The sequence below is a fragment of the Lissotriton helveticus genome, chromosome 3_2 (genome assembly GCF_964261635.1).
Source record: "Lissotriton helveticus chromosome 3_2, aLisHel1.1, whole genome shotgun sequence".
Lineage (NCBI taxonomy): Eukaryota > Metazoa > Chordata > Amphibia > Caudata > Salamandridae > Lissotriton > Lissotriton helveticus.
Genome location: NC_136062.1, coordinates 140,230,739 through 140,246,613, shown reverse-complemented (window position 1 = coordinate 140,246,613; position 15,875 = coordinate 140,230,739). Strand labels below are relative to the sequence as shown.

Sequence of the window (15,875 nt, the reverse complement as noted above, 5' to 3'; positions counted from 1 at the left end):
GTGAATTAGATGTTACATTACTTTTCAAAAACGTAATTAATTTGTTAAAATCCCAATAAATATGTGTAGATTTATTACGTTTCAAGAGAAACAAGCAATGGCAAAGCCAATAGTTAGGTACTTGGCAAGCATGCATACATGGAAACAAATATGAGAGGAGGAGTACAGCAGCCCTGGCACTGCGGTGTACTCCTTTCTAGAAGGCTCTGCCAGCAAAGTCAGGCAAGCTCGAGTCACCAACAATATAACAGGGCCAATGCATTAAGTGGGCTGAACAATTACACTGTGCCATAGGTTTCATGCTGTGGCGGGTGGTAACAAAATGTGAATGACACTTGAACAGGCCGATGGATCAAGAGGAAGGAGCAAAAGCCCCTGTATGTAGGTATTCATGTAGGTATTTTTATTGTGAACATTTAAGGCTTGGACGGGCACCTAAGTCTGGCAGAACACACCACTCTAGTCAGGGCAAAGGACTTACACACACAAGATAACCCCTGCTCACCCCATTGGTAGCTTGGCAGAGCAGCCAGGCTTGTCCCAGATGTAATGTGTAAAGGGTTTGTGCAACACACACCCACAAGGGACACATTAGGCACACTACACAAAGAGACTCCACACAATGTTATAAAAAATATCCTTTTTATTGTTCATAAAACACATTAGACCACAATCACATAAATCACTGTGCAACTAGGCACTTGTCATGACATCACATAGATCATAAAATCACTTTCACCATAAGGCAATTGTCATAACACATGTGTGGCACCTGTCATGCATGACTTTGTATCATACGTAAGAAAGCATCATTAAACCATTATGCCTACATATTAGGCAGTTTCCTAATAATAATAACAGTACTTGATATGCAGTTCAGGTTAGGTCATTCACATAAATCTCCCAGAGACAACATTAGCACCCTAATCATGATATCCCTATAGGCACATCAGTAACAGTAGGCACATATGCCATCAGTTGGTATGGGCCCATGTGAAGCGACAGTATCCGAAACTTAACCTAGGGCCCAGAGGTCTCTGTATCAGTTGTGGTGGTAATCATAAAATGCGGCCAGGGAGAACCCTAGGGAAATGCAGTTGCTGGTGACTTCCCGGAGCAGGTGCTGCCGGAAAACATCCTTTACGGCGCAACTTTTACCACGCAGTGCCTTTACATCACAGGTTTTTCAATGCAAGTCATTACAACGAATTGCACTGGGGGGCGCTCTAGGATAGGTAATAGTTTAATTTACTATCCAACACCTTCCCTACTATCCACGGGGACTGGAGTTGGAATAGTAAATTAAACTATTCACTATCCAGCACCCCCCAACGCAAGTCGTTGTAACGACTTGCGTTGAAAAACCTGCGTTGTAAAGGCATGCGTAGTAAAAGCATGCGTTGTAACAACGTACATCCGTTGCTGCCATTAGAGGGGATTTAAGAATCCTAAATAAAGGCCCCTAAGGTATGTATCAACACGGAGCAGCAGCTGCCTACGATTGCACTGAGGGGCAGCTGCTGCAGGAAAACATGGCCTCAGCCAGTGAGGAGATCTTGCCAGATCCCCCCTCATAGCGGCCTGTGGTAATCAGACTCACCTGCAAGCCGGGCGAGTTGGAATCTTTCTGGTTGCCTTGGACCCCAACGGGGTTGAACAGCACGGGCGCTCCAATTTCCTGGTTCAGCTCCTTCTGTTGTGCCACCCGAGCTCTTCTACTCTCTGCTGTGGTCCCCCTTGTGGATGTACCCACGGGTGAGGTCAGAGGGCCTCTCCCAGGAGGCTCAACAGCTGTAGCACCCCCAAGCAAGTTTCCGCATTCTCTGGGATCGGGAGGGGCCGCACACCATGCCGAGTGTTGCTAGGCAGCCCCAGTCACTTGCCGGAGCTCCGATAATGAATACTCCCCCGCATTTCTCATGTCTTCGACAGACATGGGCAGACAGGCTCAGCCGAGGAGGAGGTCTTTGCACTGCGGCTGCCGCTACTGTGGCGGCTCCTGCTGTGGTTACAGAATAACCGGGACTCCAGAAGGTTGCGCCATGCAACTCCTTAGATCGTTCAGCAGATAGGGAAAAAGAAAAACAGGACGCTCTTCCAATGCTTTTCCCGGTTTGTGGCCAAAATCAAGGAAAGGGGGAGCGCCTTTCAGAGAACACACAGCTTTCCCCACACACTGGCCAAAAGTACACGCTGGTGCCCCACCAAAAAAGCGCTCAATATGCGATTGGCCTTCAAAATTGAATGGTGAAGGACACATTGCTAACCCTTCATCTTTGAGTCGAGAACAAAAGAGATCAAACACCCTTTATGAGGAAGCATGGTGGTATACCTTCTCTTGGCCCAACAGGCACCAGTTCAGCACTTCAAGCAAACCAGTCCAATAGTAGTTCCTCATAGAGTCACAACCTGTGTACTTCAACCACTGTTTAGAAGTGCACAACACCCCTATTCACATCCCAAGCTCTTGCCCCAGACACAGTATAGGGGGCGAAGACAGCATTGTGAAAGTCAGACACAGCCCTATTCATGTGGAGGTGCACACCCTCCCACCACTCTAAATGCATACCAGGCCTATTCAGATGCAAGGGAAACTCCTCAAACCACTCTAAATGCACCCAGGTCTATTTTGCCCAGCGCTGAGTCACCCAGGAAAGGCATGGCACACCTCGACCCCACCTTGTGACTGTCTAGAGTGAATGCACATCCCCTTCTCCTGTTAGTCTAAGCCAGATGGTGAATACACAACCAGGCAGGGGACAAAGAGTCAAACGCACCCAGAACTGCCTACATCTAAAAGTGGTATTTCTACAATAGTAATAACAAATCCGCTTCAACCAATAAGCAGGATTTATTACTACTATTACATATACAAACATGGCCCGCTCCCCTTTCATATCAGAAATTACCACTGAAACTTATATAAGGGAATTCCCACTTCAAACCTATGAGAGGGCAGCCTCACAGCAGTCAGAAACCAAATAGGCTGTTTGTCACTACCAGAACATGCCATACAGTTAAGGCCCATGTCCTACCTTTTACCTAAACAGCACCCTGCTCATAGGGCTAGCTAGGGCCTACCTTAGGGGTGACCTATATGTAGTAAAAGGGGAATTTTAGACTTTAAACTGCACAGGCAGGCCCTGCAGTTGCAGAGGCCTAGGGCAGAATTGAAAGGCTACTTCTGTGGGTGACACAAATAGCGCCTCAGGTCCACTCGTAGCATTTAATTTTCTGGCGCTGGGTACATGGGAATACCACTGTACAAGAGACTTACAGATAAATTAAATATGCCAAACAGGTGTAGACCAATCTTACAAGACAGAACACATGCAGTTTAGCACTGCCCAGAGTCATAAAACCAACAAAAAGAGGTCAGAAAAAATACTGGAGGAATGTGAAATGTTTGTGGATTACCCAGCAAAAAGGGCCAGTTCCAACAAGCTGTCTATACTCCAGACTGAAAAAGAGGGGTTTAAAGGAAAATAAATCTACAAATTGACATTTTACAAATTTTTTCAGCAACAATATGTTGTTGAAAATGCAGGAAAGAGTCAATTTTGCTGAAAAAAAACATACAAGTAGACCTTTTGCAGGGGAACTTTCCAACAAATTTGATCAGAGTTGTATTTGAAACAAAATCTAAAAATATCTTGACCATTTACCTTAAAGAGCCGTGTAATCCCTCGACCATGATCTTGAAGTAGGAAGGCCTCTGGAGGTGATGTCCCAAAGCCTTTTCAAACCAAATGGTCCTGTATGAACAAAAGCAAACAAAACCTGCATAAATCAATCCATAATCCAACCAATTACATAAAAGTGTAGTCTTATACCACTTAGTTATAACATGGATTTTAAGAAGCAAACAACATAAAATAGTAATCAGTGTTTTGTAGTTCAAATAAACTTGGTTGACCCTATCATTAGTGAATCCTGTACCAAGTATTGCAATAATTTAAACATTCTTTATAAATTGAATTTATGAATTTAGATCAAAGAACCAACCAACAATCATCATCACCGTTAAATCATGATCATAATCATCAATGGTTCTTTAAAGGTCTTGAACTCAAAATAGGGGTTTCCGATTTTCAACTTCATAAATACATGAATCAGATTAAAATGTAACTGCTTTATATGTATATGGTTATTTATATCACATAATGAATTAATACGTTCCCAAGTTCACATTTATATAGTGAGATAATTTATGGATGCCCAAACTCTCAGTTTCCGGAGGTGAGTTTAGTACATTTTGAGAGTTTGCAGTGTTCAAAGAATTGTATGTAAAATTACCTTGAAGCAGAAACCATATATCCAAAAATGGTGAGGGTATGATATTGGAATCTATTATTGAAATATTAACAGCTCGTTCATTTCACAACTCTAGTCTACTATTTTTGGCAGTATCCATGAACGATCTTACGTATTTGTGCCACGAAATGGTCCTTAATCTAGGAAAATTAATGATGTTCCTCTACATTTACATCAATCTGAATTTCCCCCTAGCCACCCGCTTAGGTATTCAGTGGACTACCTTTCCCTTCCACTCTTCTAGAAGGCGTTATATAAAATTCACACTTGCTGTTATTGAGAAAAAGAGAAACAAGTCAGTGAGAAGTTATAAATGACCCTGTTAAACAAAATGTTACATAGCCATAGCTATAGAGCAAGTCTACTGGATTTCGGATTTTATTTAAATTATAAAATTAAGGGCCAGATGTACGACCCTTTCATTTAGCGCCTCACAATTTGCGACACATTGCAAGTTGCAAATTGTAAGGGGCTAAATGAAATGTACAACAGTGTGTTTACACTGATTTGCGATTCGCAATGTGAATGCCAGCCCTCCCAGGGATGGTGGCCTGCTGGGGTCAGCAGACCACCACATGTCTGGGACTGCTTTTTGATAAAGCAGCTTTTTAAAACAAAAATGAAGCCTGTTTTCCTTCAAGGAAAACAGGACGCAATAAAACAAAAAAAAATAAAACGTTTTCATTTAATATTTTAAGGGCAGTCAGTGGTACATAGGACCACTGCCTGCCCTTAAAAAATTACTTTGCAGGCATTTGCAAAGGGGATGGGGTCCGCTGGGAACCCCTTCCCCTTGACAAATTCATTACCACCTAATTGAAGTAGGTAGTAATTGCGAATGTTTTGCAACCCCAATTGCGGTCGCAAAACATTAGTACATTGTTTTGAGACTCACTATTTGGAAAGGAACATGCCTTCCAAATAGCGGACTTATGTAGCGAGTCGCAAAAAAATTGCAACTTGCTAAATAGGCTATGTACATGGCCCAATATGTTTTTGCATGCGCAAACGGGTTTGCAAACCCGTTTGCTCATGCAAAAACGCATGCACAAACGGGTCGTACATCTGGCCCTATATTTTTTGTGTGAAGTCATATTAGTGATTGATGTGCCCAGTCAGCTAGGGTTGTAGCCGTGTGCAATTTTTCCAATAAGCTAAATTACTACCCTCAAATGACCATAAAATTGGCACCAAAAAAATTATTCTTATCTGAACCGATAAATGTCTCATCTGTCCTTTGAATATGGCCCAATAAACTGCCCAGATCAGCGTTATTTTCCCTGGTCTTTGCGAACTAGAAAGTTCCTAGTCAAGAGCCTAGAAATGAATCTGTATTCAATTAGCCAAATTAATCTTGGCATACGCATTATGAATCTCAGTGGTCAAATTATCTTAAGGAAACACACCTCATACCAAAATCGCTCACATCAGCAAAATCTCTTGGCTACAAACTCAAGAAGCTATCCTGCCTTGATGGTCAATAATGCCAGCTTTCAACTAGAGCGTCTCCACATCCTCAACACTTTCTTTCTAAAATGATAACTTAACACAAGCCCTGGCCAGCTCACATGTATACTTAGGAAAAGCACCCATTACTGGTTTTTCAAAATAGTGCTTAGCTTCCCTCTAAGCAGTCATCCATTCAGCAGCACATCAGGTCTGGATGTAACGAGAGTTTGTTACCCTTGCCACTACCTTTACTTCCCATGGACCATCATTTTGGCATATAAGACTGTATGCATCACCCACAAGGAGAGTGACATGAACAAAGGTGATCATTTATCACTAAGGTCTAAGGAACACACCAGCAAGAAGGTTAGTATAGCGCACGTCCAGATTTTGAATCTCACTTACTGTCACTCACACTCTGACAATGTACCAAGAATCTGGAATACTCAATTGACATATACCTGACAGGCTACGACAATCTACACTTTTAAAAGAGAACTAAATTAGATTTATCCACTGCTTGTATCTCTTGAGTGTCTTCCAAAAGCATAGCACCATCACCTCTTATATGCTCTGTCCATTTTAATCCGATGCAATTCTGTAATGCGCTTTGCCATCGCATGCACAAGGCCTCAAAACACTATATCATGAAACAAGATAAATAAATACATAGAAAAAAATATGTGGGAGAGTTAAAAAAAAAAAATACAAGTATTGGCCTTCCAGGGTGAAGGAGAAAGCACAACTAATAATGGGCTAAGGATTAAAACAATTTGCTTCCAGCACAATGGTAAATCGTAATCTTGCCTCTGTAGAATGGTTGTATGTGATTTCCTAGAAAAATTATTTGATGAAATAGGGTTACTGAGAAACCATTTCACCTAAACTGTTTAATGAAAATTTGCAGAATGAATAGCATTTAAAATTTTGTAAAAACCAATTCATAGAATGTCTGATTTTCCAAAATCGGCTTTTGCATGCTTATGTATTTTAAGGTGTAAGTGTAAACGTTGTAGGTCTTTCAGAATAGTTTTTGACAGAAGTATTTATTTCAGTGCTTTATATTAGAAGACATTACTTCTGGTTCATATATTTTACACTGTCAAACCATTACTTCAGATGTATTTAATTTACTACCCCTCATGACCACTAAACACCATCCCTCACAGTCCCCCTCACAACAGTGGTGGCTGGTCCATAGGGGCGCTGGGGCAGCGCCACACTAGGCAATCATCATGGACGAAACTGCTTGCTGAATCGGGCTGGAATGTAAGCTGATGAATGTCTAGCCTGTGCTGGCAGCTGCCTGCTTCACAGGTGAAAGTGTGCATGAGTCAACATACGCACAGCGCAAGTAGGCGAGAGCAGCAGGAGTCCAGAACTGGACTCCGACTGCGCATCTGCGACCAACGCATTTCATTTCAGCTCCCCACTCCATTCACATTACATTAGGTATGCTGCGCATTCCTAGTGTAGTACTGGAGTCAGAAGATGGGATCCTGCTCGGGCGGTGACGTATAGGCGCCCTATGCCCTGTCACATGCCAGGATACAGCCCAGTAGCCGCCCCCAGTCTTCTGATGTGCCAATCAACTTCAAGCAAAAGAGCGGGGAGTAAGTGAGAGAGGACGTGATCCAGGGGCGTGGCTAGAGATTGTGGCGCCCGGGGCTATCCCTTAGATTGCCGCCCCTGGGGGGGGGCGGGGGGGTGCTGGGGAAAAAGGACGGCGAGCACTTGAAAGCGGTCCGAGAGACACGTAGTATCGCCATTAATAATTACCTCGATCATGCAAGTTACATGCACATACATGACACGGTCCAAGGCTACACAGTTGAATACACTGGTGACTGGCAGTACAAAAGAGAACACACAGACTGCATGATCTATCTGGGGACTCAGAAAAAACGCATGTGACATCCATCAGAGAGCTGCGTGAACAATTACTTGGTAATCCCCTCAGCACAATGCAAACATGCACATACATGACACTGTTCAGGGATCCATCATCTACAGCTGACATTAAATGACCATTCATCATGGTCCTCCCATTAAATCAGTGCACTTTGTGGTCTGCATAATACATGTTGTTTGCAGCAGGCACATTAACCCACTGTGCTACCTTTCCAGGAGTCAACCCTTCCACTAGACAAAACTCCAATCTCTAGGAAGAACATTAATCACCGAAGTTATCATGACATTTTTATTGTTTCTGAAAATTGTTGGAGGCCAGGAAGGAGGCAGCAAGTTTTTTAAAAACCATAATATACCTGCAAACACTACTCACCCACCCGAAATAGGTACCCAGTGCGGTCACAGCGTTCGCACCGCCCTAACCTGCTCAAGGTTCATGTGACCGCAGTGAACTTATTGAAATATAATTCTTTGTTTATAAGGCTGTGTGTCTGTGCTTTGAATCTCATTGTACACTTGGAGAGATTCAAGTAATCAATGAAAAATATTAAAATGTGTAGAATGGAAATCTTACCATATTTGTTCCACTATTTTCAGCAGTTGGGATATTCTGAGACAAGGCAACAACCATAGAAAGTGTGTGAAATTCAGGCTGCTACTTCAAGTTTATTCTAGTATTTCTGGCTCCCCACAGACACAGCTTTAGATTTGTCACAAAAGGCAAAGGGTTGGATAAAGGCTTCAAAAACATTATTGTTCCAACAACGGAAGATGAGAGTTTGACAGGATCGTGCCTAACAAGTTACATTGCACAAATCCATTTTCTAGGCACAGCAAGATAAAGTGATTTGTCCAGAGCTACAGGATACTAGTCCGATGCAGAGACTTGCACCTAGTTCCCTACTCCCAAATTCTGCAGCTGTGGCCTAACACATTCTCTGCTTGCGTTGTTGAATGCCTGGTCAGTCATGCCTCTAATGGATGCTGGTTTGCATGGACCACACCCATGCCACTTACTGAAGAGCATCAGCTAGGTGTCACAAATCACTGCACAAGTATCTGCATAAATGGCAGGACAGGCATGGTGCCTGCACACGCAACCAATATACCAGATACGCATTTGTAAATAGGATTTGAACTTCAGTCTGTAGATCTAACCTGCCACTTTACTGGTTACAGTTAAGGTTGCCCCTGCCAAAGAAAGGATTTGTCCCCTTCCCGTGACCCAAATGTACATGCGCGAGTGGGCAGGGACACAGCCCACCTTGCTAAAAGGTGATGCGTGATTGGGGGTGCATGTGAGAGAGCCCAGGCCCAATCACGCAATTCCTAGGAAAAAAACAGAACGTTTTAAATTAAAGTGGCCATTTACTATTGGCATTCGAGACGACAGGGCCAGGCTAGTGTTTGGGTGGGTCAGGCTCATATTTGGGTGGGCCTGGCCCAGACACTAAAGCCGGGCCTGCGCTGAATGTTTTGTTCTTTTTAGCCTCGACTAGAGCGAACCCCCAAACTCCCCGACCCTGTTCCCTTTGCACTCGGGATCGCATTAGCCACACTTTTTTAAAATACACTTCATCCTCTGGATGAATTGCGAAACACTTTCATTGAGGCCCCATTTACACTTTCATTGCGGCCCCATTTCTAGTGCAGTCCAGCAAACATTGGGCTAAGACACAGGGCAGGAGGGAAATAGTTAGAGCTGAAGCTCCTTTTGCACAGTTGGTGTTGTGCCTGCCTGCCATCCATTCTTTACTCTTACTTCCGTATCCCATGCCCTCCACTCTCCTACATTCTCTCTCCTTTCATGTCTCCTGCCATTCTCTCCATCTCGGGAGGTCTTGCCTTCCCTCCTCCTTCCTGCCTCCCTTTCAGAACTTCCTCCTCTCTCAGAAGCGCTTCTTTCCCCCCACGCAAAAGTTTCCGGGTGTTCTGTTCGCCCCCCATCTTTCTTGCCACCTGCTCCCCTTTCTCCCTCATCCCTTTCACACCTCCACTATCAGCGCCTAAAGTGATCATCATCCACAAGATGAAATGCAGCGCTTTAAAAAACATCTAACTAAAGAAACACTCTATCTGATGAATTATTCGGCTTCCCACCCTTTGAGACTGGGGATGGGATGTGGCCTCACGGCCAGATCTGCCGAGCGGGGACCCAGGTTTGAGCCTCAGCGACAGCGTCCTGTGGTTCTGCGCAAATCACTTTATCTTCCCATGTCAGTAAAAAAAGAATGTGTCCTTGTGTAACCTAACTGGTGCTCATGTAAGCGCTCCAATACCTTCGGGTCGAGTTTGCGCTATATAAAAAGACTCTCTCAAGGACCCTACCGTGGCGTCGCTGCCCGCTGGGCTGGGGAGATGGCGGTTCGGCTGGAGCTGCGGGCGGGTTGCTGCTGCCTCAACTTCTTTCTTGTTGTTACCTCTTCATTACCTCTTCCGCTAGGGAGGGACATGAGCGGGGGGAGGGCAGTATAGCGCAGCACCTGTACTGCCGTGCCCCGCATGCATGCATCTGTTCCTGGGCAGCTTCTTCTGCAGATATGCCACGCGCGGGCTGCGGGAGCCTGCCCACGCTGCAGTCAACTCATGAAAGACGTGCCACTTGTTCCATTAATTTTAGAGAAGCCGGAGTACCGGGACTACAGCGTTGCCCTTCCCTACTGCAATTTAGGCGTGAGGGCTGGCCAAATATTGTGCCCAGGGCCGTCATTGGTAGCGCTTTCGTGCGCTACAAGATTGTCGGCCCTGGGACGGTCACGGGACCCACAAACGTGGTACGTCGTGCACCGTACGTGCACTTCAGGCAGCATTACAATGTAGTAGATGTGCTGCTTGCACTTCACGCGGGGGCCGCGCGGCACTGGCGGCCCGTTCCGGCGGCCGTTATAATTTATTTGGGGACAGGGAAGTTACTGTAATGACACTTGAGTGTCCCCAAATAAATTATAAAGGCCGCAGACATGGGCCTCCAGTGCCGCGCGGCCGTCGCCCCAAAATAGTGCCGCCTGGGGCGGACCGCCCCCCTCAACCCCCCCTAGCTACGTGGGTGATGTGATCCATCCGACGCGGGACCTGAGCGGGGGATGCCTGGCTGGTAAATGTACACGTTTTTATTTAATCATTAAATTAAACCCCTCATCCCTCCCCATGCGTACCCACCGACCGTGCGCCTGACAATCATAAGCAGTTTTGTAGTACCAGCTCTGAGCTCACTCAAGAAAGAGCGGAGATGATTTATAAATAATGCCATATTCGAAAGGGAATGGCGGGGTGCCATCTCGTTCACGGCGCACACGGGGGTAACAGGATTTAATCCTAGGACAAACAACCAACCTGTCAGTATGCGAATCTAATCCATTAGGCGGGGGCGCTGTGTTGTTATAAATCAGTCCTATCAGGCAATAAAGCCAGCATGAGCATTGAATTCAATAGCCTCCTGCCTAGTCGTGACCTGACCCCTGGTATCTGCTGCAAATGCTCTCCATGCAGATAACCAGGTAGCGTACACGTCCTTTGCTAAATTATATATGTGCTTTTCTTTGTTTGCTTGAATATAACAGCACACTAAAACATCTTCTAAACGTTGCATGATAACAACTACAAGACTAACTTTCTGGGGTTAAAATACCCCAAGCTTGAGCCATTGTTTGAAGACTGGAGTGTCCATGTCATGGGTGAGGCTTGATATCAACAGTCATACCATGTTTGCCACGAGGACTGAGAAACTGAGCTCAAGATGACTCTGTTGTTTGATGGATTGCCTTTTCCTACAGACTCACCGTACTTCATCCTATGCCATATTTGTATAAATGGGCTCCGTGGGTGATAAGCTGTACCAAATACTGAATTTGTGTTGCATGCCCATTATTTTTGGTCAGTTTTGCCTACTATATTCCACTTGATTGGCACGACTAAAATTGACATTTGAAAATAGTGTATCTTTGGATTTTTTAAAAGGCAAACAAAGTGGTGAAGTTTCATATTCACAAAAAAACGGAAATCAATCACCTAAAAGACTGTGAGACTCTTCTGGTATATCATTATTTTACACTAAGCACTATTGGGCCAGGAATAGGAAGTTATTGTTTGAGTGGGAACTGATGTATTCACAGTGGGTCTTGTACAAGTGAACCTATTGAGGAAACTGGTATGGTTGCAGCTGTTTAAATGATATATTTTCCCTCCTATTTCCCTTGTTTTGCGCCACCCAATGTCCTTTTCATTTTCAGTAGCATTATTCTTAAGCAAAAGTATTGCTGCTGAAAGGGCCATGGGACCCATTTGTTGTACTAACTTGGGATGCTACCTCACAGTTGATAAGCTTCTGCTTCATATTACTGATTCTGTGCACGTAATGTATCAATGTTGTCATTTACATTGGGATTTTCAAAAGATACAAAAGTTCTGAAGGTTTGTGCTTGGAATAGATGCAGAGGCTTGCTCCATTTAGGTACCAGGTGATCCCTTCACTACAGATGAACCCCCTCCTAGAATCAGTGTTGAAGTGAATAATGCACTTTGTGATGCCCAAGTGTGTTTTGACTACTGAACAGCATGTGAATGGAACTTACTAGAAGATGTATTGGAGTGTACACTTCACAACGCTCCAGTATGAATTCCTCCCTCCATGGTGCACCTGGGTGGCCTCCTAAAATAGGTATCTCGAGTGAAGTTGCACTCTGTAGCATCCTCTTTGGCCAGGTTTTGGGATAGACACTGAGGGATGAGCACCTTGCTCTGTGGAGGAGTAGACTCAGTCTCTTAATGTTGTCATTGCCCTGTCACAGGTTGGTCCCTATACTCCATGGTGCCAAGAGATGGGACTTGGAATGGGCCTCCTGGAATAGGTATTGGGGTAGAAACATCTGTTAGTAGTGCTCCTGGGTGAGTGCCTAGCTTTGTGGTGCCCTAGGGTGGGATAGCCCAGTGCTCTATGGAGTCTGTGCAAGTGGTTGCAGAATGAGTCGCTTGACACACACTATTTCAAAACTGTTCCAAGGTGACTTATGGGATGCCAAGCATACAATGAGCATCTTACTGGTTTCAGCATGGGAATTGACTTCTTGTGATATCATATCTCCTTCTTAGCATGGGCGATAATGTGGACCATGCAATTTTTGCTGTCGTAGAACAGGCTTACAAAAATAAGTGGCTGGGTGAATATTGACCTCCACTGTGTTCCAGGATGACCACAGTGAACATGTCCCAATAACCACCATCTTCCTTGGTGCAACATAGGTTGAATTTGACAGGTGAAGGTAAGGAACACACTACAGGGTAACTCATTGTTGGCTCCCCTTCTGCAGGGACAGTTTCACAATTGCTTTATTAACCTTCTTTGTATGTCAAATTTGATTGACAATGCACCATTTGCCCACTCATTTTAAAAATGTTGTCGGGGAAGTCCCCCTGAACTGCCTTATGGCAGCCGGGCTCGCACGCTAGGCGTGCTCGCGACAGGGCACTCCTAACAAACGTTTATGCCGCACCACTTTCAAATGTCACCAGCCGCCACTGCCTCACAACCCTTAAATACCAATCACACCTGCTCCTAAAAACCTCTCACCACCCATAAACTACATCTATCTCAGACTCCTACCCTAACAGCCATTACAACTACTAAACTCCACACATGCCACAACGCTAAAAACCCATCACCAGGCCCAAACTACACCCATCACAGACTCCTTCACTACACCCATCCTAGCGCACCTTTCTATCCTTAAACTACACCCATTCCTGAATTCTAAAACTCTTTATGGGCAAAAATCCTCCCATCCTTGACCTCTAAAACCTCTCACCGCCCGTAAACTACATCCATCTCAGACCCATAACCTACACCCTTTCCTAACAGCCATTACAACTCCCAAGCTCCACACATCCCAGAACCATAAAAACCCATCACCAGGCCCAAACTACACCCGTCACAGACTCCTAACCTACACCCATCAATGCACTCTTAATACTATTTCTACCCTTAAACTCCACTCATTCCTGAATCTTAAAACTCTTTATGGACAAAAATCATCTCATCGTTGACCTCTAAAACCCCTCACCATCCGTAAACTCCACGCATTCCTGAACCCTAAAAACCTTTCACAACCCCTAAACTCATCCCTTTACAGTCGTACCTCCACCTATCTGTGAACCCTAAAAAACCCTAAACACCCCTAGACTCCATCCAACTCTGAACTCAAAAAACCTCTCAGCAACTGTAAACTTCACTCAATGTCATTATTAAAATTATCTTTCATTTGAAATATTTTGTTTGCGTTTTGATTTTTTTGTATTTCCTTAAAATTGTCTTTTCTTAAAATTGTTTTTTCTTGAGTTGGTTTCCTTCAATTCCAAGTTTGTTTTCCTATTAATTCTCATACATCACTGTAGAATTAATAGCTGCTCAAGAAGATTCCCTATGCAAGCCCCCCCCCCATATCTATGCACTGTTACCATGTTAATCTATGTATTTATTTGTTATTAAAAAATCACATTCTTCTTTTAGTGAATTACCTTGGGAATAACATCCAAATTGTAGTCCTCTTCCAGATCAGTACTTTAGTCTTGACATTGGCAGGTCAGAAACCTTTCTACAGAGGCTCATGAAGATACTTGTGCTACTTGTGTTTCTTTTTAAAACACTATTGAAAAGTAGGTAATAGGAAATGTAAAATGAAATATGTTTTCATTGTATATTTTAAAAGAATCAGTGACTATTACGATGTAGGCACAGCATGTGTGGTGTTGTGCATTTAGGGTTGTACGAGGTTATGGAGTTGTGGTGGCATCAGGGAGCATGAGATGTAGCTATTTTGTGTTTACTTAACAATGACAGCACACTGACTAGAAACACTGGACAGAAGAAACGATTTAGTACACTAGACAATCATTCCATGTGGTGGATGATGTAGGCTAAATCGCGAGGCTTTGAGGATGGATCACAACACAGTTCTATAGAAAAATAGTGACAAGGGAAAACAAACATTCCACATACATACATGCACATATTATTTGTCATAGCATAAAAGTATTCACAGGTTATGATAAGCCCATAAAAACATGCTGGTGGGATTTGTGATTTATGTGGCTTGTTTATAGTAGTCTTAAAAGATAATAAGGTGATGAGAACCCAGGGCCTAGCAGGAGACTCTTCCAGTGGAGAGGGCTCTGTAGATGCATTGGGAGAGTGAGTACTGTAAGCAAACAAAGTTTGTAGGTTTACAGAAATGTAGGTGCGTTTTGACAGGAGAGGGTTGCTGTGAGTTGGGGGAGGGGGGTTCAATAGTTTATATTTTTGAAGATCAATGTGAGGAGCTGAAGCTCTGCTGTTGGCAGCCAATCAATTGTATGCATTAGGGGAAGTGGGTTCACCCAGTGGGAGAGTGAAGATAACATGGCTGGACAAGAGAAGTTATCCGTAGTTAGAACCAAGAGCGCAGAGATACCCCTTCTGGGGTGATTCACACACTTTACAAATTATACTAACATAACATAACATACTAACATAAGTTGTTTTAGCAACCGAACTAGCTCATGATGACTGCATTTATGAGATTTGAAGTGAACTGAATGGAAGATATAGATGCAATATGAAGGTGATACCATGTCGCTGGGAATTTGATAAAGATTAAAGAGTCCAATGTCAAGTGGGATTTTTAGATATAAGGGGGAAAATGAGGAAGTTGGGGGGAAGCACATGAGAGAGAGGAGTATGAGAGTGAGAGGTTGGTGGTGGCAAGTAGTAGAGAATCTCAGTTTTAGAGGCACTGAGCAAGAGTGAGTTCTGGGCGAGCCAGTGACGGATGACTGCAACAAAGTTAGAGATCATTTACATTTTCAAAAGTGATTCACATGTAGCCTTGTATGTGCTAAAGCACATTTCTTTATAGGTAGGTAGGTAAAAATTAAGTATGATGCAAAAATAGCAGCTAAGCGCATATTGCTTATTTTTTTTTTTTTAAGCTTTCCTTCCCCTAAACCTGGTGGAGGTCAGGCCCAGACGTCTTCGATCATGCGCTTCAAGAGTATACCTATATAGTTTTCTTTGCAGCCCCTTTCACAGGTATGGAAAATTGAATAAAAAATAACATGTTTAGACTTGAGGAGCTCCAATGTTCTCCTACCCACCAGCACACATTATTGAACTGCCAGACTTATTTTTTTAACGATAGGCAAGGCCGGGGCTGGCTGTACCGGGCATCGGG

The 15,875-nt window shown here is 43.9% G+C and overlaps 1 protein-coding gene across 1 annotated transcript in view; it reads right to left on the bottom strand.

Annotated features, from left to right (window-relative positions):
• Nucleotides 1-15,875, bottom strand: part of THSD4 (thrombospondin type 1 domain containing 4) — a 2,493,250-nt gene that overhangs the window by 2,232,574 nt on the left and 244,801 nt on the right. Inside the window, exon 2 of the mRNA XM_078684935.1 lies at nt 3,666-3,755. Within this exon, the coding sequence (XP_078541061.1) occupies nt 3,666-3,694 (29 nt within the window). The 5' untranslated portion in view covers nt 3,695-3,755. The remainder of the gene's footprint in view (nt 1-3,665; nt 3,756-15,875) is intronic.